Raw genomic sequence first — 27,043 nt, 5'->3', positions numbered from 1 at the left:
ATGAACTGGTGCCAGGCCATGGAAGAGCTCAAAAAGGATTTGGAAAAGCAAGTTAGAGAAGTAGAGGAAAAACTGGGAAGAGAAATGAGAAGGATGCGAGAAAACCATGAAAAACAACTCAATGACTTGCTAAAGGAGACCCAAAAAAATACTGAAAAATACACTGAAGAAAACAACACCTTCAAAAATAGATTAACTCAAATGGCAAAAGAACTCCAAAAAGCCAATGAGGAGAAGAATGCCTTGAAAGGCAGAATTAGCCAGATGGAAAAGGAGGTCCAAAAGACCAATGAAGAAAATACTACCTTAAAAATCAGATTGGAACAAGTGGAAGCTAGCGACTTTGTGAGAAATCAAGATATTATAAAACAGAAACAAAGGAATGAAAAAATGGAAGACAATGTGAAATATCTCCTTGGAAAAACCACTGACCTGGAAAATAGATCCAGGAGAGATAATTTAAAAATTATTGGACTACCTGAAAGCCATGATCAAAAAAAGAGCCTAGATATCATCTTTCAAGAAATTATCAAGGAGAACTGCCCTGATATTCTAGAGCCACAGGGAAAAATAGAAATTGAAAGAATCCATCGATCGCCTCCTCAAATAGATCCCAAAAAGAAATCTACCAAGAATATTGTTGCCAAATTCCAGAGCTCCCAGGTCAAGGAGAAAATACTGCAAGCAGCCAGAAAGAAACAATTTGAGTATTGTGGAAACATAATCAGAATAACTCAAGATCTGGCATCAAGAGATCGAAGGGCCTGGAATACGATATTCCAGAGGTCAATGGAGCTAGGATTAAAACCTAGAATCACCTACCCAGCAAAACTGAGTATCACGCTCCAAGGCAAAATATGGACTTTCAATAAAATAGAGGATTTTCAAGCTTTCTCAGTGAAAAGACCAGAACTGAATAGAAAATTTGACTTCCAAACACAGGAATCAAGAGAAGCATGAAAAGATAATCAAGAAAAAGAACAAGAAAAAGAAATTGCAAGGGACTTACTAAACGTGAACTGTTTTGTTGACAATCCTACATGGAAAGATGACAAGTATGATTCATGAGACCTCAGTATTAGGGTAGCTGAAGGGAATATGCATACATATATGTTTATGTATATATATGGGTGAGTGTGTATGTATGTATATATCTATGTGTGTGTGTGTGTGTATATATATATATATATACATATATATATATATATATAGAGAGAGAGAGAGAGAGAGAGAGAGAGAGAGAGAGAGAGAGAGAGAAGAGAGAGAGAGAGAGAGAGAGAGAGAGAGAGAGGAGAGAGAGAGAGAGAGAGAGAGAGAGAGCGGACACAGGGTGAGTTGAAGATGAAGGGAAGATATCTAAAAGAAATAAAATCAAATTAAGGGATGAGAGAGGAACATACTGAGAGAGGGAGATAAGGAGAGATAGAATGGGGTGGATTATCTCACATAAAGGTGGCAAGAGGAAGCAGTTCTGTGGGAGGAGGGGAGAGGGCAGGTGAGGGGGGAATGAGTGAACCTTGCTCTCATCAGATTTGGCCTAAGGAGGGAATACCATACATACCGAATTGGGAATCTTACCCCACAGGAAAGAAGAGGGAAGAAGATAAAAAAGGGGGGGATGATGGAGGGGAGGGCTGATGGGGGTGGAGGTAGTCAAAAACAAACACTTTCGAAAGGGGACAGGGTCAAGGGAGAAAATTCAATAAAGCGGGATGGGTTGGGAAGGAGCAAAATATAGTTAGTCTTTCACAACATGAGTATTGTGGAAGGGTTATACATAATGATACACATGTGGCCTATGTTGAATTGCTTGACTTCTTAGGGAGGGTGGGTGGGAAGGGAAGAGGGGAGAGAATTTGGAACTCGAAGTTTTAAAAACAGATGTTCAAAAACAAAAAAAATTAGTTTTTGCATGCAACTAGAAAATAAGATACACAGGCAATGGCGTGTAGAAATTTATCTTGCCCTACAAGAAAGGAAGGGAAAAGAGGATGGGAGGGGAGTGGGGTGACAGAAGGGAGGGCTGACTGCGGAACAGGGCAACCAGAATATATGCCATCTTGGAGTGGGGGGGAGGGTAGAAATGGGGAGAAAATTTGTAATTCCAACTCTTGTGAAAATCAATGCTGAAAACTAAATATGTTAAATAAATAAATTAAAAAATAAAAAAAATAAATTGCTCTCTCCAAGTTCTCCAATGATTTATTGCTAAATCTGGTGGCTTTTCTCAGGCCTCATCCTTCCTTCAACAGTTGCACGATTCATTTCTGCAATATTTGACACTATTGACCACCCCTATCCTTGGACACTCATTCTTCTTTGGGCTTTTCTTTTGGGCTATTGCTGCCATGACTTTCCTCCAACCCATCAGACTGATCCTTTTCAATTCACTCAGTAGGATCCATATCAGCTTTCCACCCTTTAGATGTAGGTATGCCCAGGGTTCTATGCTAAACCTTCTTTTCTCCTCTCTCTATATTCATCAGTTCATATGGGTTCAACTATCATCTCTACGCAGATGACTCCCAAACCTATATATGCAACCTTCATCTCTTTCCTCAGCTCCACTCTTATATACCTACAAAGACCTGGCAGATAACTCTATCTGAATGGCCCCAGCATCAAATTCAACATGTTCAAAACTGAATACATTATCTGGCCCCCCTAAATACTACAATCCATTTAACTCTCTAATTTCTATTAAGGATGCCACCATTATTCCAGGAGAGCTGGCATGCAATGCAGGAGTCACCTTCAACTCTTCACTCTTACTCACACTCTACATGCAAAGAGTTGCTAAGTCTTAGCAATTCAACCTTCTCAATTACTCACATACATTCTCTTTTCTCCATTTGCATGACCACCAACCTAGAGAGGCCAGATCTTTGGTCACTACATCACATTATACCTCAGAGATTACTTTACTGCTTTAAATTAAAGTCTTCAGTCTTGAGCAAATTACATTTCAGGCTACCGGAAGACCTTGCTGATGTAAGGACAAAAGCACTGACTATAATATCTGAGCAACTTTGGAGGATGGAAGAAGCACCAGGAAATTAAACATTCCAGAACCCGGATTGACCAAGGAATTTGACAACACTTTCAAGGGAAAGCCTACAATAGATTTTTTCCATCTGATTTCACGACAAAAAAAAAATTATTTGCAGTACTAAAGTCAATTCAGGCAGCTAAGTGGTACAAGTGGGTAGGATACTGGGCTTGGAATCAGGAAGACTCATCTTCTTGAGTTCAAATCTGGCCTCAGACACTTACTACTTGTGTGACCCTGATCAAGTCACTTAACCCTGCTGGCCTCAGCATCCTCATATGTAAAAATGAGCTGAAGAAGAAAAAGGCAAACCACTCCAGTATCTTTACCAAGAAAACACCAAAATGGGGTCATGAAAAATGACTGAAACAAACAAGCAACAAAGTCAATTCACCTTTCTAAGTATATTTCTTCATATGTCGAATGTCAAAGTTGGCCTAATGTTCCTTAAGGTCTTTTCCACCTAAAGATTCTATGATTTTATGGTGACTTTTTTTCCAAGGTTCTCATCAGTTCTCCCTTACCAATCATTTCTTCTATGTTGGTCAGAGGTAAACCCAAGGTTTACCCAAGGTTCATCGCATCGTTTCCTTTATACTTTCCGAGAAATAAATTATCAGCAAATGAAGTGAAAGGTTTCTCTGATACTCCCTTTTAGGGGAATGTGACCTCCAGCAACGTAACAAAATGTTTAAAATCCCCCTCACTATTAAACTTTAAACTCTGTTATAGTTTAGTGACGTGCATTATCACTCTCCATTTGCCCGGGTGGTCTGAAGTATAGACCCACAATTAGATACAATCTAGGTCTTTCCCTTTTATCCTCATTCAAGTGTTCTCCAACATGCCACCACCCTCAGCTTCCTTCAATTCATTTCAACAATAATTTTTTGGCCTATGGTATGAGTCTATCATCCCGTGCATCAGACTTGTTTCTTTGGAATAGAGTACTATGTGGTTCTATTGTCATAACCCAGCTTTGAGCCCTTCCTACCAAGTCTGATGATATCTATGAGATTTGTCTGTATGTATTGAAATTTCAAGTTCACTTTGTTTATTACCCATACTCTATGCACTGATATGTAGACATTTGAGGACATTGTCCTCAATGGCATTACCCGCCATTTTCCTTTATGAATTGCTAAGGACCCTTTTCCAACATTATATCATACCCATTACCTACCATATCTGTCTGTTTTTATTTTTAAAGTATTATCCAACATGGCAAAGTCATCAGAATGCGAGCCTTGGAGCCGTAAGCCCTGAGCTCAAGATCTACCTCTGATATTATCCCTGGACAACTCATTTAACTTCTCAATGCACTAAGCAATTGTAAGACAATAAGCTGTGGAGAAGGTGCTGACTTGGCAATAGTAGAGGCAGTTTCCACACCTGAGATTTCCCTTTACCAAAGTATTCATGTGACCATTATCTATATTTATCCCTATTATCTGACCGTTTTTCTCCCTTCTCAAATTCCAGTTCAAGTTCAAGCAGAGACATGTTTCAAATATGAAGCAGGTTAGAAATCAATGAGGAATAACTGACAGCATATCAAAGACAAGAATGAAAAGCAGACGAGTAAAGTGAGAAGAGATTCAAATACAATCTAAAGGTGAAGCAAGTAGAGTAAGCAAGTAAGAAATGAAAACAATTTGCAGAAGAAAATAAACGGGACTGAAGTTAAAGACAGAATAGGAGAAAATAAAGCCACAAGGTCAAAGATCAACTGTTGAATCATAGTGATCCCCAGGTTAAAGGGGCATGTTAGTTCCTCAGTTCAAACAGAAGAAGGATTTCACAAAAGCAGACAATTCTTTATTGAAATCAATTTTAAAATATACTGCAAACAGGTGTTAATGCTGAGGGCATGACATTTAATTAATAATTACTGAGAACATGGCACTCAGAGTAGGTGATATTTACTGCACATGCTCAGTTTTCTCCCTGAGAAGAGCTCTAATTAATGCCAAGATTCTAAGGCTGAGCAGAGATTATAGTCATGACTCACAGCAGAATTTTAATGATTAAATATGCATCAAAACATGAAAAAAAATGCACCAAGTTCAGCTTTATTCCTGGTCTTCCATTCCTTTGAGTTCTTATATTGCTGTGATTTCTGGCCTGCATTTTTCTCACTCTTGTGAGTATGATACAATAGTGAAATAAAGAACTTTTTCAGTGGTACATTTGATATCATTGGTAGCCATGTCACCACAATCATAAATATACACTGGGTTTTCTCTTCATTTGCTTCCATTCAGAGGAGTTAAGGAATGCAATTTTGATATATGACCTACACATGGCTCACTACTATTTCTTCTTCCTCTCCAGGGACTGCCTTCCATCCCCCACTTAACAGTTCCCATTCCATATGCTTTACAAAACCAGGAAAAAGAACCACTTGAGCAGGGAGCAAGCCTTCAACTAACAGTCCAGGACTTCATCCCTAGTGATAAGAGGCCTGTGGGGGAACACTGGCATCATTCAAAAAACCTGCCATTAGAAGCCCTGGGGCTTCCCCATTCCTGATAAGTCCCTGTGAGGGAATAAAACAGCCAGGCTCCAAGAGAACAGGGTCACTTTCCACCCAGAGACAGCCTGACATTGATGAAGCTCTCAAGGAGCTCACATTCTAACAGGAGAAACAGCGCACAAACCACTATGTATAAATGTATTGGCGATCAAGATGGGCTCTTAGCACTTATTCAACCAAGCGCCCTTGAAGAGTTTTGGCCTTTGTCTCCTTGATTAAATTAGGTAACTAAGGTGGGGCTCCAGGTGGGGCCCATGAAGGGAAGTCTGATTATATCTTTCCTCCCAAGAAGGCCCAAAACCCCTAGCTATTAGGGGCTAAGTAGATATGGGCATGAAGCCCTCAAGTCCTAGGGGGAGGTGCTAACTCCAGAGCCAATAGTAAGAGCTTAAGCTCTGGTCACTCAGATGATGTTTGATGACAGATAAAGAGTGCATAAAAAGAGAAGACAGAGCTATTTGCTTAGAGCTCTCACTCTTGGCGGTGAGCTGATGTGGAGACTCCCAGCAGCTGGAGGTAAGAGCCCTCCAGCTTGTAAACCCAGATGTTCAGACTTTGTTAAACTCTGGTAACTATGTATTGAGATTTGAATCCGACAAGGTCTGTCTGTTGATGTTTGTAATTTGTTTGTGTTTGCTCTGAAGTTCAGGGTGCTGATTTTTCCCACTAAACTAAGTGAATAGTATTTGTATGCTGAATTAAAGTAAGCTTGTTAACCCCTTAATGTTCCTTTCCTTAGTAAAGCAGATCAAAAGAACCTGGGCTTGTAGCGTTCTGTGAACTGGTTGTTGGTTTTACACCACCACAGCAGCTGCTAGCCGGACTGTTGCAACAATAAACAAGAAGTGTAAAGGATAAAAAGGAGATAACCACAAAAGAAAGTCATTAGCATTAAAGGGTGGGGGGGAAAGGCTTCTTGTTGAAGGAAGAAGGTTCATTGCAGCTTGGTGGAGATGAGTACTCTCTCTGTCCTTCTACAGCAACACCGCCCCATCCCCTAGCCTTGATTGCTATCACAAAGGTATGTGTTTACCCTGCTATGCTGCTGGACTGGACTGCCCAGTCATTCCCACCCTTGTAACTTCTCCTGGAAGACTGATAAACTGTTGTGGTGATCAGTATTTCCAGATGTTTCTCCTTTGTTGTAGAGTCAAAGCCCAATGGCAAGTTTAGCCAGCTCAGAAGTGACAAAAGAAAGTCATTTTCACTATATCAATGTAATGTAATATCTGATATTCACCGGGTACTTTTAAGTTTGCAAAGCCCCTGATCTCATTCGAGTCCCTCAACAAAGGGAAGGGAAGGGAATAAACTTAATTAATTTATTGATTTGATTTATATGGCACCTACTATGTACCAGGCATTGAAGCCTTTACAAATGTTATCTCATTTGATCCTGACAACAACCCATCAAGGCAGGTGTTGTCATTGTCACCATTCTGCACTTCAGGAAACTGAGGCAAACAGAGGTTAAGTGATTTGCCTAAAGTCACCCAGCTAGTCAATATCTGAGGTCACATTTGAATTCAATTCTTCCTAGATCTGGAGTTCTAGCCCCTGTACCACAGGTGCCTCAAAAACAACTCTGTAAGGATTACTGTCAAGTCAGTAAGCATTTATTAAGCACCTACTATGTGCCAGGTATTGTGCTAAATGCTTGAGATACAAAGAGAAGCAAAAGATAGTCTCTGCCCTCAAGGAATTCCCACTCTAATAGAAGAAACAACACACAAATCACTATGTATAAACAAGACATGCCTAGGATAAATAGGAAGGAGAAAATCACAGACGAAAGTCATTAGTATTAAGGGACATCAGGAAAGGCTTCTTTCTCCTTCAAGGTAGGAATTCAGACGGATCTTGAAGGAAGCCAGGAGATGGAGATGAAGAGAAAGAATTATCCTCTTAGAGATGCAAAAATTAGCCTCAGAGAAGTTAAGAGACTTAACCATTGATGGGCAACAAGTAAGTATCAGCCCATCTCTAGCTATGCTGCATGCTCCGTTATAGAGATGTGTGGCACAGTAGGATGTCTGTGGACTTGGTAGTCAGGAGAGCAAGATTTTCATCCCATCTGCTGTGGGGCTTCAAAGAAAGCACTTCTGCTTTCTGGCCACCAGTTTTGTCATGAATCAAATAAAAGTCTAATACGTGGCCTCGAGGCCACATGTGGTGGTCTAGGTCCTTGGGTGTGGCCTTTTGACTGAGTCCAAGTTTTACAGAACAAATCCTTTTATTAAGGGGATTTGTTCTGTGAAGTTTGGATTCAGTCAAAGGGCCACACTTGGGGACCTAGAGGGCCACATGTGGCCTCAAGGCCAAAGATTCCCTACCCCTGAGGCTAGTGTCTAATAATCTATGACTGTACTATGAGCATGTATTATTTTCAGCAAAGAACCTAGCCACATAACTGAACAGAACAAAGCAACATCATGGGGAAATGGGATGAGTATTACATTTAGAGTCAAAAGAGACATGAGTTTTTCATTTTTATTCACTTTCTCTGGTGTTTTCCAGAATAATTTTAGTCTTGCATATCACAAAAAGAGATTGTTTCAGTCAGAGAGAAAGAAAAAGTTGTCTCATCAACCAAACTGCCAGATTTGGAGTATTTTATAAAAATTTTTTTTTAAAAAACCATCATCCCTTTTATAATTATTATTCCTTCAGAAAAGAGGGAAAAAAATCTCTAGGAGTTCTGATTAAGGAATGATCACCAGGTGCTTGATGACTTCTACCATAAATGAAATGGATTGAGAAACTATGAGAAAACTACCAGATTTAAAAAAAAAAACCCTTCTTTTTTAAAGAAATTATATTTTTAATGGAATAAAGCATTTCCATAACACAGTATAATAGAAAAGATGATTGCACATGAAAATGCAAATCTATTATATACAACTTGCTATTCCTTTTAAATATATAATAAAGTTATCACGTAAATTTCTTTTTTTTCTTCCCTCCCCTTCCCTCTGCCCTAGAGATGGCTACCATTAGACACAAATAAATGTGTGTGTATGTACATATACACATATGTGTGTATGTACATATACACATATGTGTGTATATGTATATCTATATGTGCACATGTACATATCTATATGTACACATGTACATATATATATACACACGTGCATTTACATATATTATATGTAGGTATATATACATTTATGTGTGTGTGTATGCAATTAAGCTCCTTAAACAAGGAGATCTGTCCAAAAGTGGAACAAGTTATCTCAGGAAACAACTACACTAGCTGATTCACATTCCTGGAATGTACTCCCACTTCACCTCCATTCCTCAGTATAAATCCAAGTCTGGGAAGCACGCACAGCATGTTTAGCTGATATAATTCCAAGGTGGGAGAGAGCCTGCTTCTAGAAATGCATAATCCTATGTAACAGACGGGCTCTGAGATGTGATGCAGAGAGTCTATCTGATATTCTCCAACTGGCTCCAGACTACTAACCATGATAAAGAAATGGATTATTGGTTGGCTGTGGAGCCAGACCTAGAGTCCATTCAAAAAGGCAACACCCAGAAAAAGAAAGGCTGTTTGTCCAGTTCTTTCGTGGGACTTCGATAGAATTCAGAGGCGAGGCATGCTACAAATCTCCAAATGGAAAAGGGGACTCTGGCCCTTCTGCTTGTCCACAGAGGCCAGCCTATTGGGGTAGGTGAACACCTGGCCCTTTACTGCCTCTCTTTCCACAGTGTCTATTCTTCCTACTTTTAAGTGAAGGGGGAGTGGAGACAATTACAACCTTCTGAACTTCGCAAGATTAGAATGACAAGCCATCAGATCTAGGAGCCAGTCTATGACAGGTTTTGCAACCAAAAAGCCCAACTCTGAAGCCCCAAGGAATAACCATTAGGCCCCAGCAATAGCTGAAAGGAAGATTCATTTAGTGGCTATTCTGCATTTTGGACATGAACATTACCCCTAGTGTTATGTAGAAAATGCTTCAACTCTCCCCAAAGACTTAGTCAGGGATGGGGAACCTGCAGCCTCAAGGCCACACATGGCCTTCTAGGTCCTCGGCTACAGCCTTTTGACTGAGTCCAACTTTCACAGAACAAATTCTTTTATTAAGGGGATTTGTTCTGTGAAGTGTGGATTCAGTCAAAGGGCCACACTTGAGGACCTAGGGGGCCACATGTGGCTTTGAGGCTGCAGGTTCCCCATCCCTGAGTCCTAGGTGTTATAGGGGAGAGCACGCTCCAGGTGTTTGTGGTTCTGTTCTTGTTATATCTTCACAGTAAATAAAAAGCTAATTTATGCTAACTGATTAAATGGAACTGGGCCTCTAACAGCTAGCAGTAGCAGGAAACACAGCAGAATGGGGACTTGAGCCAGTAGCATATAAGAAGAATCACTCTACCTCCTCAGGGCTTGCCTTTACTCTGGGAGAGCAAGTCCAGAGTTTTACTACCTTAGAATGCCCCATTTCCTTCAGGACTCTGCTTACACACCACCTTCTACACAAAAACTTTCCTGATCTTCACACTTGTACAGACGACAGGCAGTGAAGTATAATGGACAGAGATCAATTTTGGAATCAGGAAGACCTGCGCAACCCAGGGAATGTCACTTAATTTCTCAGTACTTCAGGCAACTCTCTAAGAATAAGAGTCCAGAAGAACACAGATCTTCATTGGGAAGCTATCCATACCCACGAAACCATAGAGCCCATCCCATTCTATTCCCATTTTTTTGGTATGTATGCTTATCTTATTTATACATTTGTTGTCGTCCTTGATAGAATACAATCTCCACGGTGGCAGGTATCCTTCGCCCAAGTATACTTGGCACCTAGCACAGTGCCTGGCATTATGAGGCTTAACTATTACTCATTACTTTGTAGGGGCCTCATCAATGGATGGAGGTTTTTGGAAGAGTATGGCTAACTGGGAGAGACGTCACAAAGGGCTTCCCTGCTCACATACAGGTTGGACTACATGCAACTCTAAAATTTTATAATTAATATGATAATTATTACATTATACATTGTTATAATTATCAACATTTATGATATTATTATAATGTTGTTATATTATGATTTAAATTATAATCTAAAATTCGTGATTTATAATTTTACATCCTTATTGAAATACTTATTGCTTGTGTGAACCTGGACAAGACACCTAACATCTCTTAAGTCTCAGTTTCTTCATCTATAAAATGGGCCATGACAATATTTCCTCCACTGGCTTGGAAGGGTTGTTGTGAGGATAATGATTGTAAATCTTAAAGTACTATTTCAATCAATTAACTAATATATATTTGCAAAGCACTTAATACATGCATGCCAGACACTGTGTTAAGTGTTATGAATACAAAGAAAAGTAAAAAGCTGCCTTCAAGGAGTTTACATTCTAATGGAGAAGAACACATAAATGAATAGGTAGATATATGTTTCATAAAGGACACATTTAAGGTAACCTTGGATATACAGAAAGGTCTTAGAGGCTTTAAACATAAGCTATTATTATTAAAGAGGTCCAGAGTACTAAAGAATTTGGAGAAAGAGATCCAGAGTCCAAACCCCAGCTCTGGCCCTGAACAAATTATTCAGTCTTTCTAGGCCCATGTCGTCATCTGTGAAATGATGAGATTGGATCAGATGATCTCTCAGTTTCCTTTTTGGCTACTGACCCCATGACTTCTAAGGGTCACCCGCTTATCGTGACTTCTACTACGGTATCCAGAACCAAAACTCCCTCCTCCAACCCCATTGCTTTAAAGAAGCCTCATCAGTAGAGGGCTCACCCTCATTTCCACCAAGAACTAATCTGACACATGGGTTCATTGTTGCACATATGAATCCAAGGAGCCCCACGAAATTTTCCTTGCAGAAATGAAGAGACAAAAACAAAAAAAACTACATAGCTTGACACATAGCAGCCGACATTTATTAAGGGAGTTTGAGCTGACAATCACTTACTTGACTCCATATCAAAAAAGGAGTAGAGTTTTTCAGAGGCACAAGATGATTCTCTCAGCTATGGAGGAAAAAAAGAAAAACATTAGAGTCAATTTAAAAGCTCAGATACTTAAGCATCATTTGGGGGTGACTATTTGCTAATGAAAGTCTGGCAAGCAGATGCTTCCCAGGATTCTATTCCTTCCACTTCACTGCCTTCTTTAAATTATTGGGTTCAGCTATTTAATTAGTAACAACTTTGCAGGCTAAATTATACCTCAACCCCTACTGGCTTTTTGTAGGAATCATCTATAGCTACATATTACTTTCAATTTTTTTCAATGCATAAAGGTATAGTAATGCTGCAGCTTTAAGTCCATGAAGCTCGAACTCTGAAGATTAAAAATTGGACAAAGAGCAAAGAAAAAGACATTTATAGGCTGTCAAGAATGTAGGAGAAGCTGTTCAGTCTTCTAGGTATGTTCAAGACAGCCCAGGGAATCTTCTCTAAATCAGGGCTTACATTAGGTAGGATTTCAGGGAAGCTACCATATGGAAAGTACATAGAGGCAAGCTAAAAAAAAAATGTACTTTCAACCAATGCTAAGGAGTAGAAAAATACAAATATGGTATCATCATTCAACCAAAACTTGTCTTACTATGACGGTCTTACCTGAAATAACCATGTTCCCAGATATTCTGTATCAGGTAGAATTAAAATGGAGTTAAGACCTGATTCTTTTTGTTTGTTTGTTCCTTTGTTTATAATGTCTTTTAAAAGAGATTTATAACTCGTTAATTCTTTTTTTTTTCCCTTTTCCTTTTTAGGGTCCAGACCCATGGTTTAATCAGTTTAAGGAAGTTTTTCTGCAACATGAAGTATACAGAGTTGCCATGGATTCTGAAAGGTCAAAGGACATGATCATTATGTGCCAACCAGAGACAAAACTTGAATCTAGTCTTCCTAATTCCAAAATCAGTCCTTTATTTACCATGCCAAGACATGATCATCTCTTCATAGCAAAGACATGCCCTGTTGGCTATAAGGTAGCATGAGGCAGCAAGATATCATGGAGAATATTTTGCTAGACTAAGAGACAAAAAGATCTGAGTTTGGATCCTGTCTCAGACACTTATAACTTCACATCCTTAGGTGACCTCCATTGGCCTCAGCCTCCTCATCTGTAAAATACCTACCTCTCATGGGTGTTGTGAGGATTGAACGAAATAAAACATGTAAAGCTCTTTGCAAATATTAAAGCATTCCATAAATGTTAATTTTTATCATAACTATTAAAAGCTGATGGGGGTAGTAGGTGGGCTGAAGATGGGGTACCTTTATATGCACTATTAGATTCCTTTGCTAGAGACAGGATCACATCAGAAACCTCTAAGGTCAAAGTGACAGGCACTGGTCTCTGGTACCCTATAGCCCAATTTACTCAAGAGCAAAGTCATGATCTTCTGTCCCCCATTCTTAGAGGGAAAAAAGAACCTGGATTCCATTGTCCCTCAATATAGTCACTTCTACAGATCCCAAAGCCACAGCAGACTGGTTCTTGGAAAAAAAAATACAACCTTGAGTAAAACCTACTTCCCTCCCAAACCTGGGTTTAATCTTTAGTTTTAAATGTGAATTTTAAAAATGAAATAAAATAAAGCAATTGTGAAAAGTGTTCCTGGGCAAGTTTCCCAAGTTTTACTTACTAGTTTGAAAACAACTTTGCCAAGAAGTCTGACAGAGTCAGGAGGAAACTTGGGTTCTGAGCTCTTAAGGCATTTACATTCTCGCTTGTGATCCTGCCAGGCTTGCTTCTGTTAAGACAAGAAGGGGGTGGGAAGTGACATAAAATGAATGCATCAGAATTAAAGCATGATTTATACTGGAGTAGAAAAGAGTCATAGGTAGTCATGGAATTCCCACAATCGGTGTATCTATAACTTTAAAACAGAGAAGGGAAGGGAACACTTAAGCTCGGTTAATGACCCCAAGACTTAGCTTTCGCCAACTGTGCAATTACTCAGGCATGGAATTAAGAGCAGCCTCAACTCTACCTTTGTCCCTGAACTCTTCGACTAGTTGCTACCTGCTGACGGGGGCCACAGGAAGTCACTGAGAGTTCCTTACTAATGTTTAAGGAGGCATTCCTGAAAGGGGGAGTTTTTCAGCTTCACGGAATCCACCATATCATAGGATCTAAAAGCTGGACCAGATCTTAGGGCTCATGTAGCCCAAGTCTTTCATTTTTAAAAAGGAAGAAACTGGATCCCAAACAGGTGAAGTTACTTGAACTTCACATATAAACGAGTTAGATATGTGAATACTTTGCAAACTTTAAAGTGCTATAGAAATGCTAGTTATTATTACTATTTTTTTTCATTTGTAGCAAGTACATGGCAGATGGGACTAGAAGTCAAGTCTTCTAAACTTTTTAGAGTTGAAAAACTCTAAAAACACGATTTTTCCACTATATCATGTTGCAGTAATAGTTTTTTTTTCTGAAGGTAGACAAATATTCTTAGTGCCTCAATCAATAAACAAACATTTACTAAGTGCCTACTGTTGTGATACTTGGAATTAAGATTGCAGTTAAGATCTATAATAAAGAACCCTGTTTTAGGACAGTTGTTGACCCCTCCCCTGCATTACAGCACACATCCATGTACCAAGAAGGAAATGCCTTGCCACACATTCCTGTAATCCCCAAGGGACCCCCACCCTCTTGCTTCAACCTGAATTAGCACAAGACCCTGTCTCCAGACTTAGGCTTTAGGAACAAGGAACTGACCTACACCCAAAGTGAACAAACAAGTCCTGTTACGGGTATGTCCCTCAATGCCCCTGCCCCCAAACAGTAAAATAATAAGGCAACATGAATGCAGTTAGGCCTTGAGGGGCCCCTCGCGGCCTGTTCCTGTCAGCTAAAAAGGATAAGGTTATACAAAGATGGACATTTGCTAACATTCCTGTTCTTAGACCCTTTTTTCTGTAAAAACCTTGTGCAACACCCATACAGTTAAGAAAATATCTAACCGCTGAACCTCTGCTTCTGTATAAAAGCTTCCCCTTGAGCTCTGTTCAGGGCTGCTCTGATTTGGGTTGCTTGTGCCCCGGACAGCCGCCAGCTAATAAATTCTCCAATTAAAACTTATACTCTGTGATGTGTCTTGCTCACTGCTGGTATAACACTATAGGAAAGGCATAGGGCAGATAGGCGGGACAGTGGAAAGAGTGCCAGGCTTAGAGTCAGGAAGCCATCTTCCTGAGTTCAAATCTGGCCTCAGGCACTTAGTAGCTGTATGACCCTCGGCAAGTCACTTAACCCTGTTTGCCTCAGTTTCCCTCATCTGTAAAATGAGCTGGAGAAGGAAATGGCAAACCACTCCAGCATCTTTGCCAAGAAAATACCAAATGGGGTCACAAAGAATCAGACACGACTGAAAGCAACTTAACAACAATAATACACAAGGCATAAACATAGGGATGTATATATATATATATACATACATACATAAATACACACACACATACAAAAAATGAAGCAATCCCTACTCTCAAGGAAGACAAGTACCTATAGAAAATAAAGCAGATAGAAGAAAACCAACTGGAGAAGATAGCACTTAGTATACTAGCATGAAACAGCCAGATAAAGTATAAGCCTCATTAATAAACATCTAAATTTTTGTCCTGCAGTATTTGAAGACAGTGCTGAAAGGTAAAACTACATATGTAGGCTAGATCCATGACAATGAGAAGCTGCTGAGCTCAGGTGACCAAGAAGGATCACACTATTCCATACTGCACATGTGAAAACTGTCCTAAAGTTTAGAACCACAATTGCATCAGTAGAACCTAATGCAGCTTGGGGCTATGACGCAAGTTGGTTTACCAGCCCCTGTTGTTTCCCAGAAGCCCCACACCTTTCCCCTTGTTCTGGAATCGTTACTCTATGTCTTCAGCGTCTTTGGAATAAAAGAAAGAAAACAGTAGATCTTGGAAGCAGGAGGGCTAAGTTCAAGGCTTAGATCTGCTGGTCACAAACTATATAACAATATATGTCTTTTCTGCTTTCTAGGCCTTGGTTCCTCCTCTATAAAGAGAGAAGGTGGGGCATATGACCCCTAAGGACCCTCCTGGCTCTGAATCTATGATCTTATGGTCCTATGACCCTGTTGCAGTAATTTCTCCTCTGAGCCTCCCATTTTTCCTCAAACAGCCAGGTGACCACAGTGTGTAGAGTACTAGACTTGGAGTCAGTAAGACTTGAGTTCAAATCCTGTTTCAGACACTGACTAGCTAGATGACCTTGAGAAAGTCACTTAACGTAAGCCTCAATTTCTTCATCTGTAAGATGGGGATAATAGCAGTACCTACTTCACAGTGTTATAGTGAGGAACAAACGACATGACACGTGCAAATAGCTTTGAAAATCTTAAATTCTAGCTCTCCATAGAATGGAGATAACATGTGATCTAAACAGCTCACAGGGTTGTTAGGGGAATGCACTTTGTCAACCATAAAGTGTTACAGGGCTGAGAGATGGTGGTGGTGGTTGATTTGGATCTGAAACCAGATCTAGGGAACCTCTAGCGAGGAAAGAGCTTCTATCAGATTAGCTCTTCATCTATTCTTTAACTTACTTTTATAATCTTCAAGAGGTACATACCCCTGGGCACTGAGAGGTGGAATGATTTGCCCAAGGTCACACAGCCAGAGTATGTCAGAGGCAGATCTCGAACCCGGGTTTTCTTGACTCTGAAGCCAGCTCCTTCTACCCGCAACATCATCACTGCGTTTCATCATGATTATAATTCCTCTGCTCAAGTCTACTGCTTTATCTTGGACCAGAAATGACCCTGAGGTCCCAAAGGCTACATAAGCAAAGCATAAGCTCTGATCAGTCCTGTTGTTTGGTCATTTCAATCATGTCCGACTCTCCGTGACCCTATCTGGCAAAGATACTGGAGTGGTTTTACCATTTCCTTCTCTAGTTCATTTACAGATGAGGAAAGTGAAGCAAACAGGATTAAGTGACTTGCCCAGGGTCGCATAGCTGGTAAGTGTCTGAGGCCAGATTTGAACTCAGGAGGATGAGTCTTCCTGACCCTAGGCCTAGTCCTACCTAGTCCTAGGCTCTGGTCCTACCAAGCTAGAAAAGCTTTTGTGTACAAGCACAGTGATAGATTACACGAGACCTGAAGAAAGGTTTGTCATCAGGTTATCTGGAGAGGGGTGAATTTTAAGGGGAGCTTCAGCAACTCTCAAAGGCCAGTCATCAATTCACAGAAGAAGGCTTGTAATCTATAAGAGTATGAGTGCTCACAATGACTGAATGAATATTTTGACACTACATTTGGGATCTGATAGTTTAGTGATAACCATCCTGATACTCCATGAAGATAATGTAAAGCTAGGTAGTGCAGTGGCTAGAATACTGGGCCTAGAGGCAGGAAGACCTGAGTTCAAATCTGGCTTCAAATACTTACTTGCTGTGTGGTCCTGGGCAAGTCACTTGCCCTGTGTCTACTTCAGTTTCTACTATGTAAAATGAGGATAATAATCACATCTCCCTTGAAGGGTTCTTGTGGTGATCAAATGAGATAATACTTCTAAAGCACTTTACAAATATTAAAATGCCATATCATGTATTATTATCGCTAATAGAAATAACTCACACGAATACTACATTTTAAGGTTCACAAAATATTTTCCTCATAATTCCGTGAGGTATGAATGCACCATCATCATCATTATTATTATTCCTATTTTGTGGGGGAAAAAAATACTGGGTTTCAGAGCAGCTGGGAGTGTTGTCCAAGGTAGCACAGTCAGTCGGTAGTAGATCCAAGTCATGAGCTGCCATCTTTTGCCTCCAAATCCAGTGTTCTTTCCATTACAACCAGAGTTGCTTTTTTTAATACCAAAAGAATTGATGAGAGCCAAAGACAAGATTAAACATAAAATTATCTTTTCTGTGGATAATGACAAAGATTCTGAAAGGTAGTCATCTATGAAAAGTAGAGCTCTGTTTCATAGGGATGTGCCCAATTTTTTATAATTGATATAATATTCCTGAAAAGGTGTGTGTAAATCAAATCAGATTTTTTAACGTACTAGATGAATTCATCATTCCAAAGGAAACTGTGACAATGAACATTTTTTTAAAGCAAAGGAAAACAAAGAAGCATTCCTTAATTAGCATTATAAGTTCAGATTTTCCTTAAGTCTGGCATTTATTTGATCCAATTCAATCCAAGAAACATTTATCATACTTTCGACCTTGTGCCTAACACAGGACTTTGCACATAAGGAATGGATTTTTTTATTATTTTAGCAAATTCAATAAGACACTGAGGAATTGGAATTAAAATCTCCTCCACTCCTCCAAATAATAACTTCAAAGATCATTTTCACTACAGAAGAACATAAAAACTAACAACCCTGCTTCTTTAGCCAACCAACCCATGACTGATCTTGATTACATACGGAGGAAAGAATTGGTGAGATGTTAAGATAGGAATAAAAAGGTCATTTTATCTCTCTTCCTTCCACTAAAATGACACTGCTATCTTAACCTCTCTGTCTTTTCCTATAAAACAAGATCATTCACAGTTCAACAATCTACTCCAAGAAAGAAAAAAAAAAGAATAATACCGAGCTGAGCTCAAAAATTATAGTCACCTCTGGCTACCAGACCCATGAACTGATAGAGGTTTATTCTCTCCCTGATTAATGGATCTACTCCTCACCCTTCCCAGAATTGAAGGCTCATCTTCAAACAATGTTTCTTAAACAGAAAATTATTCATGAATCACACAACCAGAGAATCTTAGAGACTCTCGCAAGGCAGATGGTTCACCACTATTGGATAGCTCTAATTGCCTAGTAAAATCTTTCTTCTTTTCTTGTCCAGTCATTTGGGGTTTTCTTGTCAAAGATACTGGAGTGGCTTGCCATTTCCTTCTCTAGATCATTTTATAGATGAGGAAACTGAGGCAAATAGGGTTAAGTGACTTGCCCAGGGTCACACAGCTAGTAAGCATCTGAAGCCTGATTTGAATTCAGGAAGACGAGTCTTCCTGATTCCAGGACCAGCCCTCTATCCACTGCACAATCTAGCTGGATCAAATTGTCTCTTAACAAACTGAAGAGTTCACCAATCAAACTGATGATAATATAAAAAGGGAGACAATCTAGCTGGATCAAGGAGTCCCTTAACAAATTGAAGAGTTCACCAATCAAACTGATGATAGATAGTATAAAAAGGGAGACATTGTTTGGAAGCGACTGATAGAGCAGAGAGAACTCCAGTTTTGACTGACATAGGTCAGCTTATAAAAAAGAGCTAGTTGCCACACTTTGCCTTCTCCCTTGTTCCTTTTTCCAGAGCACAGCAAGGTCGGGGGCGGGGGCAGGAAAGAGACTTTTCTCCCCTCTTACCCCACAAGTAGCAGTGGTGGTGACTGACAGCAAAAGCCCACAGCAGTGGGAGATATGTGTTTATGTCTTGACCTAACAAGGGAGCTGAAGTACATTGTTCTTGCACATCAATCTCTCAGGCAGGGGAGAAGGGATTTTGAATTCTCTAGGCAGTGATCCTAGAGCCTAGCCTTCTAGAAGGGAAGGGAGATTTCCTGTTTGGCATCAACTTTGAGAGTTCTCTTCTGGATAACTCCAAATTCAAGAGTTCTTGAGTGAAAATTCAGACATTGGACCTTCTAGAGATATAGTCAAGGTATGCTCCTTGGGGAAAAGAAAGGGACAATCCACATGGTCCCTGTGCAGCATCCTACCTGAAGAACCAAGTTCTTTAGACAGTGGAGGTCTGATGAGAAGAGCCCTGCTTGCTCAGTCAGATCTGCAGCATGGGAGGAATTTTAAAGACATGGTGATACTGCAAGTTGGGGGATACTGTGTAGGACTTGGTGTGGAGGAAAGGACTTAATGGAATGACAGAAGGTTGCCCCAACAGCAATGCTAGGCTCACTAAGGTAGCTAGGTAGAAGAGGGCATAGAGTACGGGGCCTTGAGTCAGAAAGCCCTGAAATTAAATCCAGCCTTAGACAGATATTAGTTGTGTGACCCCAGGCAAGTACTTAACCGATATTTGCTCCAGTTTCCCCACATGTAAAATGGGATGATGAAAACAGTACCTATCTCACAGGGTTGTTGTAAAACTCAAATGAGATAATATTTATAAAAAGTGCTTATTTAGCACAGTGTCTGATACATAGTAGGCACTATTCTCTTCCCCTTTTTTATTTTCCTTTGCAGAGGGAGCTAATAGTCTTTGGTATTTAACAGGGTAAAATGTGGGGTAATATAAAGGATTTCTCCTAATAACTAACTGAATAGCTGTTTGGAATTGGGAGACCTACCAAACATCTAGGACAAGTTAACAACAAGCTAGACCTTAAACTTTCCTAGAGTAATAAAACCAAGGGTAATGAGCAAAATGAAGGGAAATTGACCCCACTGCAATAAACCCTAAGGATTGGGCCCAGTCTGAGTATATCCCTAGCCCATAGCTTTTGGGGGGAACCTTAGGTCGCAAATTACAAATAGACATAGAGTTCCCTATAACTTCACCCCAATGGATGTAGGCTATCTTTTGGAAAAACATAGAACTATCTTTTGCCTTTCTTTGTATCCCCAGGACTTAGCACAGTTTCTGGTGAATAGTAGGTGCTCAATAAATATTTATTGACTATCAAAACAAATTTGCTCCTTCTACATGATGATCCTTCTGAATGTGAAGAAAATTGTGATGACTTACCATAATATTCCACCTCCAGGCCAAACATCCTAGTCTTTTCAACCATTCCTCACAGGAAGTGTCCAGACCCCCTCCTTCTGGCCAATTCTCTCTTGCTGGTAGAGAGGAAAGGCAACTGTCTTGGGAATCAAAAGACCTGGATTCTCGTACCTCTAGCTAGCCATGAGAACCTGGAAAATTGTACATCTACTACCTATCTCTGGCCCTACAATTGTTTTTTTGTTGTTGTTGTTGGGGTTTTTTTAAAAGCACCTAAGATGAGGATGGAATTGAACTGTGAAAACCCATGTAAGAGAGGATGTGGACTGAATAAATCAGTCAAATTACCCCAAATAAAGTAAATCTTCAAATCCTATGACCTAGACTACGACCTTAACCAGGTAGGAATGTGTGGGTTTCAAAAGAATCAAAAGAATTCTGATGAAGTAAGAAAAAGTCTTAGCAATTTGGATGTCTCAGATGAGTCACTAGATGAACTGGAAATGAGATAACACAGGAAAAGTGTTTGGATTGCTGAATAAACTTTGTCATGCCCGATGGGTCATTTATAAAATATCCCCTGAACTTTGTATGTATTTGTTGAAGAATGTGTCAAAGACATTTGAAGGCTGTTTCATACAATTGTTCTTATGAATACCCCTTTCTAAAAGCTACCTAAGTCTGAATGACTAAATGATAGCCACTAAAAATCCGTGAGATTTAGTGAGCTATCGTATTAAAAAAAATAAAGAACTTCCCCTAAAGCCCCTCAGAATGACCCCAAGAATACTGAGAGGAGATCTGGTAGCTACCCTCTGAGGACTCCACTGATTCATGTGAATGGGAATTGGGATAACTGCTCCAGAATGTGGACCACACACAAAATGAAGAACAGTCCCTGTCTTCAAGGAGCTTGTATACTACTGGGGATTGCAGGACATAAGCAAATAAATGTTATCTGAGGAGGAGGAAATGAGCACTAACATCAGGAAACGACTGCCATAGGAAATGGTGCATGGTCTAACTTTGGGAGAAGATAGAGGTTAAGGAAGGAGCACATTCCTGTCATAGGAGACAATCTAGCCAAGGGCAGAGAGGTGAGAGACAGAGTACTGAGTTCAAGTAATGTCCAAAAGGCTGCTTTTGTTGGAAGGCAGTGCTTGTAAAAGGAATTAGGGTGTAGAGAGTATGTACGATCTGCATGCCTATGATGGAGGAAGAGTAATGCCCAATAAAGCTGGAAAGACAGGCTGGAGACAAGGTATGAAGGGCTTTCCTTGCCAAGTTGAAGAGTTTATTTTATTCTACAAGGAATGAGGAACCACCAACGTTCTTTGAGCACAAAAGTGACATGATCAGACACGTTTAAGAGAGGTTATTTTGGCAGCTGTGGGGAGAATATATTAGACTAGGGAAAGGGAATGGAAGCCAAAAGTCCTATTATTAGCAGGCTGTTGTTACAGTAGTCTAGGTTAAAGATGCTGTGGGCCTTAACCAGAGCGGTGGTTATCTGATTAATACTGTTGTGAGGAAAACATTTTGTAAACAATAAAGTGCTATGTGATTGTACATTATTATTAATCATTCAGGACTGTGGCTTTTTGTCTCCCTTACTTGGCTTCCAGATGTGCTAAATTCTAATCTACTTGGCAAACATACTATGTAATGATCTCTAATTAAAACCTCATGAAAATAAAATCTGGAATAAGTCCAAAATCCAAGTCCATTGTCTCTGCTGCTAGATGATCATTGGGTTATCATCATGACCCACAAACAGCTAGCACTGAAGAAGTGCCACTGACCAATTCTTGTATGTGTTCTACTCAGACCAAGTACCCTATACAGGGGTGGGGAACCTGAGGCCTCCAGGCCACATGTGGCCTTCTAAGTCCTTGGTTGTGGCCTTCTAGGTCTTTGAGTGTGACCTTTTGACTGAATCCAAGTTTTACAGAACAAATGCTTTTATTAAGGGGTTTATGCTACAACCATCACAGCTCTCATGTAGACTCCAATCCAAAATGAATTTATTTAACATCTTAACTCTGAGCGATACAACATGGGGGCAGCTAGGTGGCACAGTGGATAAAGTGCTAGGACTGGAATCAGGAAGATCTGAGTTCAAATACAATCTCAGACACCAGCTGGGTGACCTGGGCAAATCGCTTAACCCTGTTTACCTTAGTGTCCTCATCTGTAAAATGAGCTGGAAAAGGAAATGGCAAACCACCCCAGTATCTTTGCCAAGAAAATCCCAAAAGGGGTCACAAAGAGTCAGACAGGACTGAAATGACGGGATAGAATGCTGGGCCTGGATTTATGAAGACCTGTGTTCAAATCTAGCCTCAGATACTTACTAGCTGCATGACCTGGCATTTGCCTCAGTTTCCTTATTTGTAAAACAGGACTGTTGTGAGGATCAAATGAGATAATATTTATAAAGCACTTAGCCCAGTACTTGGCACATAGGAGGCACGATACAAATGTTCACTATCATTATCATCATCATTCTTGTTATTATTTAAACAAATAACCAAATACGCAATAATTTAAAGAAGGAGAAAGCACTAACAGCTAGATGGGTCAGGAAAGGCTTCCCATAAAACATGGCTAAGCCTTGAAGGAAGCTAGAGATTATAAAAGACAGAGGTGAGGAGGGTGTGCATTCCAAGAATCAGGACAGCAGGAGATGGAATGCCAAGTTTGGGAAACAGCAAACAGACCCTTTTGGCTGGGACTCAGGGTGTGTCATGGGAACAGTGCTCAGCAAAGCTGGAAAGGAAGGCTAGAGGAAGTCAGATCGTAAAAGGCTTTAAATGTCAAGTTAAAGAGTTGGCATTTTGTCCTAGAGGCAACAGGGAGTGTAGAGAAACTACAGAATGAATGGAGAGTCCATTGTTAATCCTAGAAAGTGCAGATTTGTACATTTTTCAAGCTGTCTTCAAAAGTTCACTTCCAACACATTGCCTTTCATCATCATCATCATCATAATATTCTCGGGCACTCAATGCTATGTCTAGAGCACCAAAGCCATAGCAACTACTTCTGCCAACTCACCCCAGGACCCAAGAGCTTTTGTCAGTCATAGGGGAAGGCCGGATCATACGAAAAAACGAAAGCAACTTCAGAAAGCCTTACTGAGTTGCCACAGACTTAAAGAACAGAGACGGTAAAGTCTTGCAAGGGATACAAGAACTAACAACGAGGGACTTTGAAAACGTGGGGGAGGCAGAGTGGAATGGAAAGATTTGCTTTTACATGATTCCAAAATGCTTTTCTTCAAGATGACAGCCTTGAGTACAGGAACTGCCTTGGCCAGAAGCCTTCAAAAGAAAGCAAATCGTCACTGTACAAATAGTCAAAAGTCTTTCATCTGGAAAAAAAAAAAAGGCATATTTCCAAAAAAGTAAATCTAGATTCATTACTAAATAAGCAGCCTGGCTAAAAGGGAAATAGCCAATTAAATTAAAGCATTTTTTTTGCTAGTGTTCTCTGACCTACAAAACTTGAAGAGTTGAGGAATTTTTATTTAATCAGTTAATCTAACTTTGCATATTAGCCCATAGTGATGATTTAAAATTATGTCATAGGCTAATATTCACAGATTTTTTTTTCAAAATTAATAGCTAGGTGTCACTGTTACAGAGACACATTTTATTTAGCTGTATAATTGCAACATTTGCATCCTGCCACAGTCCTGCCAATGGGAGGCTCCTCTCATGTGACTCCTCAGTACAGACTCTAGTAGAAAAAAACAAAGAATGTAATTCAAACCAAGAGACAGTTATTATGTTCCTTCTATATGGTCCTGGGAACACAAAGCTGGAGACAGCACAAACCCTGCTCTCAAGACACAACACGATGGGAAAAGAAGAGAAAGTTAAAGGCGTGTGTGTGTGTGTGTGTGTGTGTGTGTGTGTGTGTGTACACATTCAATTTGAAGTGCTGACCTATCAATCTCCTCACTATTCCAGAGAGAGATGTTCAAAATACTGGATGACCAGCCAAATGAGTCCTGCTCAAAGAGCTGTCCCAAGGTTTGAGAGACTGAAGCTTTAGCACATCACCCCCAAATTGATAGGGCATTGAAAATACTTATGTAGAACCAAGAGAACTTTACACAATTCATTCATGTAAGATTCACAACCCAACCTCCTCTTCTTTGCTGGAAAGAGGAACAAAAGGAAAAGGAAAATTCATGTTCCTGCATGGAACCCAGGTGTGCAGAGGTTAGATATGACACCCTTCTCAACCCACTCAACCACAAGTCTCTCTCTTCCATGCCCCCGTAGTATCCACATGACTTCAACCCTTTACTACTCTTTTATGCCAGGCCTACAAGCAAGGGGAAAGCAAAGGGCTAGGACTCTGAGCTGTAACCCAGGGCTGTTGGGACAGAATCTTTATGTTGGCATGATCAATCCAGGCCTCCTTAACTGAGGTCCTCCCCAACGCTGACATTTCTGGTACACACACATTCTCACACATCTACTCCCCTACAGAAAAGAAGAATCTACTAAACACTCTCAAGGTCTTTCTTTGCTGTATGTGGACAAAGGGCAAGCATTATATAATATTACTATAGATATTACACTGATTTTCTCCTCTCCAAGCCCCCTAATTAAAAAATTAATTTGTTTGTGAGGTAAGGTTTTTCCGTCCCCCCTATTCATAGCAATATATAGCTCTCTTGTATTTTGTGTGCCAAAACCCACAGAAGCATTCAAAACCAACTAAAATGTCAACATGTTTTTTTAATAGGGATTTCTTCCCAAAAGAAGCCATGCTGTTATATAGAGTCTATCATGATGGTGGCAACCACCGAGATCTTTCCCAGTTATGGGAAACTGAACTCAGCTCAAGAGCCACCTACATAGCTTTGAGGCTGAAATCTTCAGGTCATGCCCATCATCATTCAGATTCCCCTAGGAATAGATTCTGCTGTCTGGCTCCCCCAAGACCCAAGACCCCTAAGGAAAACAGACTCAGGAGCTCCTAAGAATTCTCTCAGGAGACCAGAATCATACTTATGCTTTTGTTCTTTCCTCCACTAGATTGTAAGTTCCTTGAGGGCAGGGACTGCCTTTTGTTTCTTCTTGTATCCACAGCACTTGGCATAGTGCCTGGCTGATACTAGGCACTTAATAAATGTTTATTGAATTGACTTGAACTTGAAACTTTACTTGCCATCCACTTTTCCACTCTCTGATGCCACACTGAAATCCACAGAGCTTCAGCCAGTCTGCCCAGAGTACCTCAGCAATGAAAACAGTTCACTACTGAATTAAATATCTACTGTAGAGGTACACAGCTTATGGACTCAAGATGCAGAATAAGACATTTTTTGTACACAGCCATTGTGGCTTTGTTGTTGTTGTCACTTGAGTATGCATACTTGGTACAAGACTTTTGTCTTTTTTTTTTTCAATACGGAGGTGGGGTGGGATGAAGAACAGGTATGGGGATAAAGTAGACAAAAAAAGAAGGAAAAATGAAAGACAGTTACTGATGGTTTTTTTTTAATGCACAGAAGAGAATAGACAGCCAGAAAGAATCACAAACAGGAAGGATGGCTTTAAAAATTACATGGTGAGCTTATTATATATTTAGAAAGAAAAATGAGCTAGATGTAATAGAGATTTTCAGTTTCATGTACAATCTTTTTGTTGTTGTTCTACTATGGATATGGAATTGACCATTTTATTTGGTGTATGTTAAGTTCAGAACGAAAACAGTGTTAAAAAACCTATCAGAAACATTGTCTCTTTTACAAAAATAGAACTCTTTTTAAAACACCCACAAAGACAAGAAGCTTCTATTTTCTGAACCCCCAAACCATATATCTCCTGGGTATCTTATCGGCAAATGTGGCAAATTCAACATGTCTAAAGCTGAAATCAACATCTTCCCCCGCCTCCACACCTGGCCCACTTCCTCCAGTACCTTTTTGTCAGTAGCACTACCATCCTCCAAATCTCTCAGGCCCATAACTTTGGAGTCATTTTTGTATCTTCCCTGTCCTCTCAGCCCACATATCTAATTAGCTGACAAAGGCTTGGTTATTTCTGTCTGCCAATCAGTAAACAAACATTTATTAAGCACTTACAATATGGCAGACACTACGCTCTGTTGAGGATACAAAGGGGAAAAAAACAGTCCCTGACCTCAAGGACTCAAGGAACTTCCATTTTTATTGAAGTAAAATAACTTATACATACATACATATATGCATATGCACATATTATACATATACATATGTGTGTGTGTGTGTGTAATAGCTAATGAATGTTTCTGCTAACAGTCCTTTCCTTTCCTCCCCCATGATTTGTTAGTTGCCTATGTCTTCTCATCTGGCTGGTTGGTTGTTGCCCTTCGTTCTCGAAGAGGACCAAAATGATATCACTATGTTAGAGTCAAGTTATAAAGTGTCGGACTCTGGCTGGTCAGACCAATATGAGCTTGGAGTGCTCTACCACAGGTCAAGCACGAATAGTTGATGTGAACATTTGGGGTGGATTCTTTAAATTTGTGCATCTTGTGTTTCTTTTGAGCTACTTCAATTCTGCTTTGCTCATAGAGCACAGCACTTTCTTTAGACTATTACAAAAGTCTCCTATTTATTTTGCTTCATGTCCTATCTCCAATCAAATATTCTCATCCTTTCCTGTCATTCACTCCTCTACTTATAACCATTCAGGAGCCTAATTTAATGCAATGCATCCATTAAAATGTGCAGACATTTATTAAGCATCTACTATTTGCAAGACACAGAAAATAATCT

The 27,043-nt window shown here is 39.9% G+C and overlaps 1 protein-coding gene across 1 annotated transcript in view; it reads right to left on the bottom strand.

Moving 5' to 3' along the window:
* SMYD3 (SET and MYND domain containing 3) overlaps window positions 1-27,043 on the bottom strand; it is a 1,057,397-nt gene that overhangs the window by 807,701 nt on the left and 222,653 nt on the right. Inside the window, exons 3-4 of the mRNA XM_036758267.1 lie at window positions 13,217-13,324; window positions 11,531-11,588 (exon numbers count right to left, since the gene is read on the bottom strand). Coding sequence (XP_036614162.1) covers window positions 11,531-11,588; window positions 13,217-13,324 — 166 coding nt within the window. The remainder of the gene's footprint in view (window positions 1-11,530; window positions 11,589-13,216; window positions 13,325-27,043) is intronic.

This window comes from Trichosurus vulpecula, chromosome 4 (assembly GCF_011100635.1).
Source record: "Trichosurus vulpecula isolate mTriVul1 chromosome 4, mTriVul1.pri, whole genome shotgun sequence".
Classification (NCBI taxonomy): domain Eukaryota; kingdom Metazoa; phylum Chordata; class Mammalia; order Diprotodontia; family Phalangeridae; genus Trichosurus; species Trichosurus vulpecula.
This window is presented reverse-complemented; position numbering and strand designations above follow the sequence as displayed.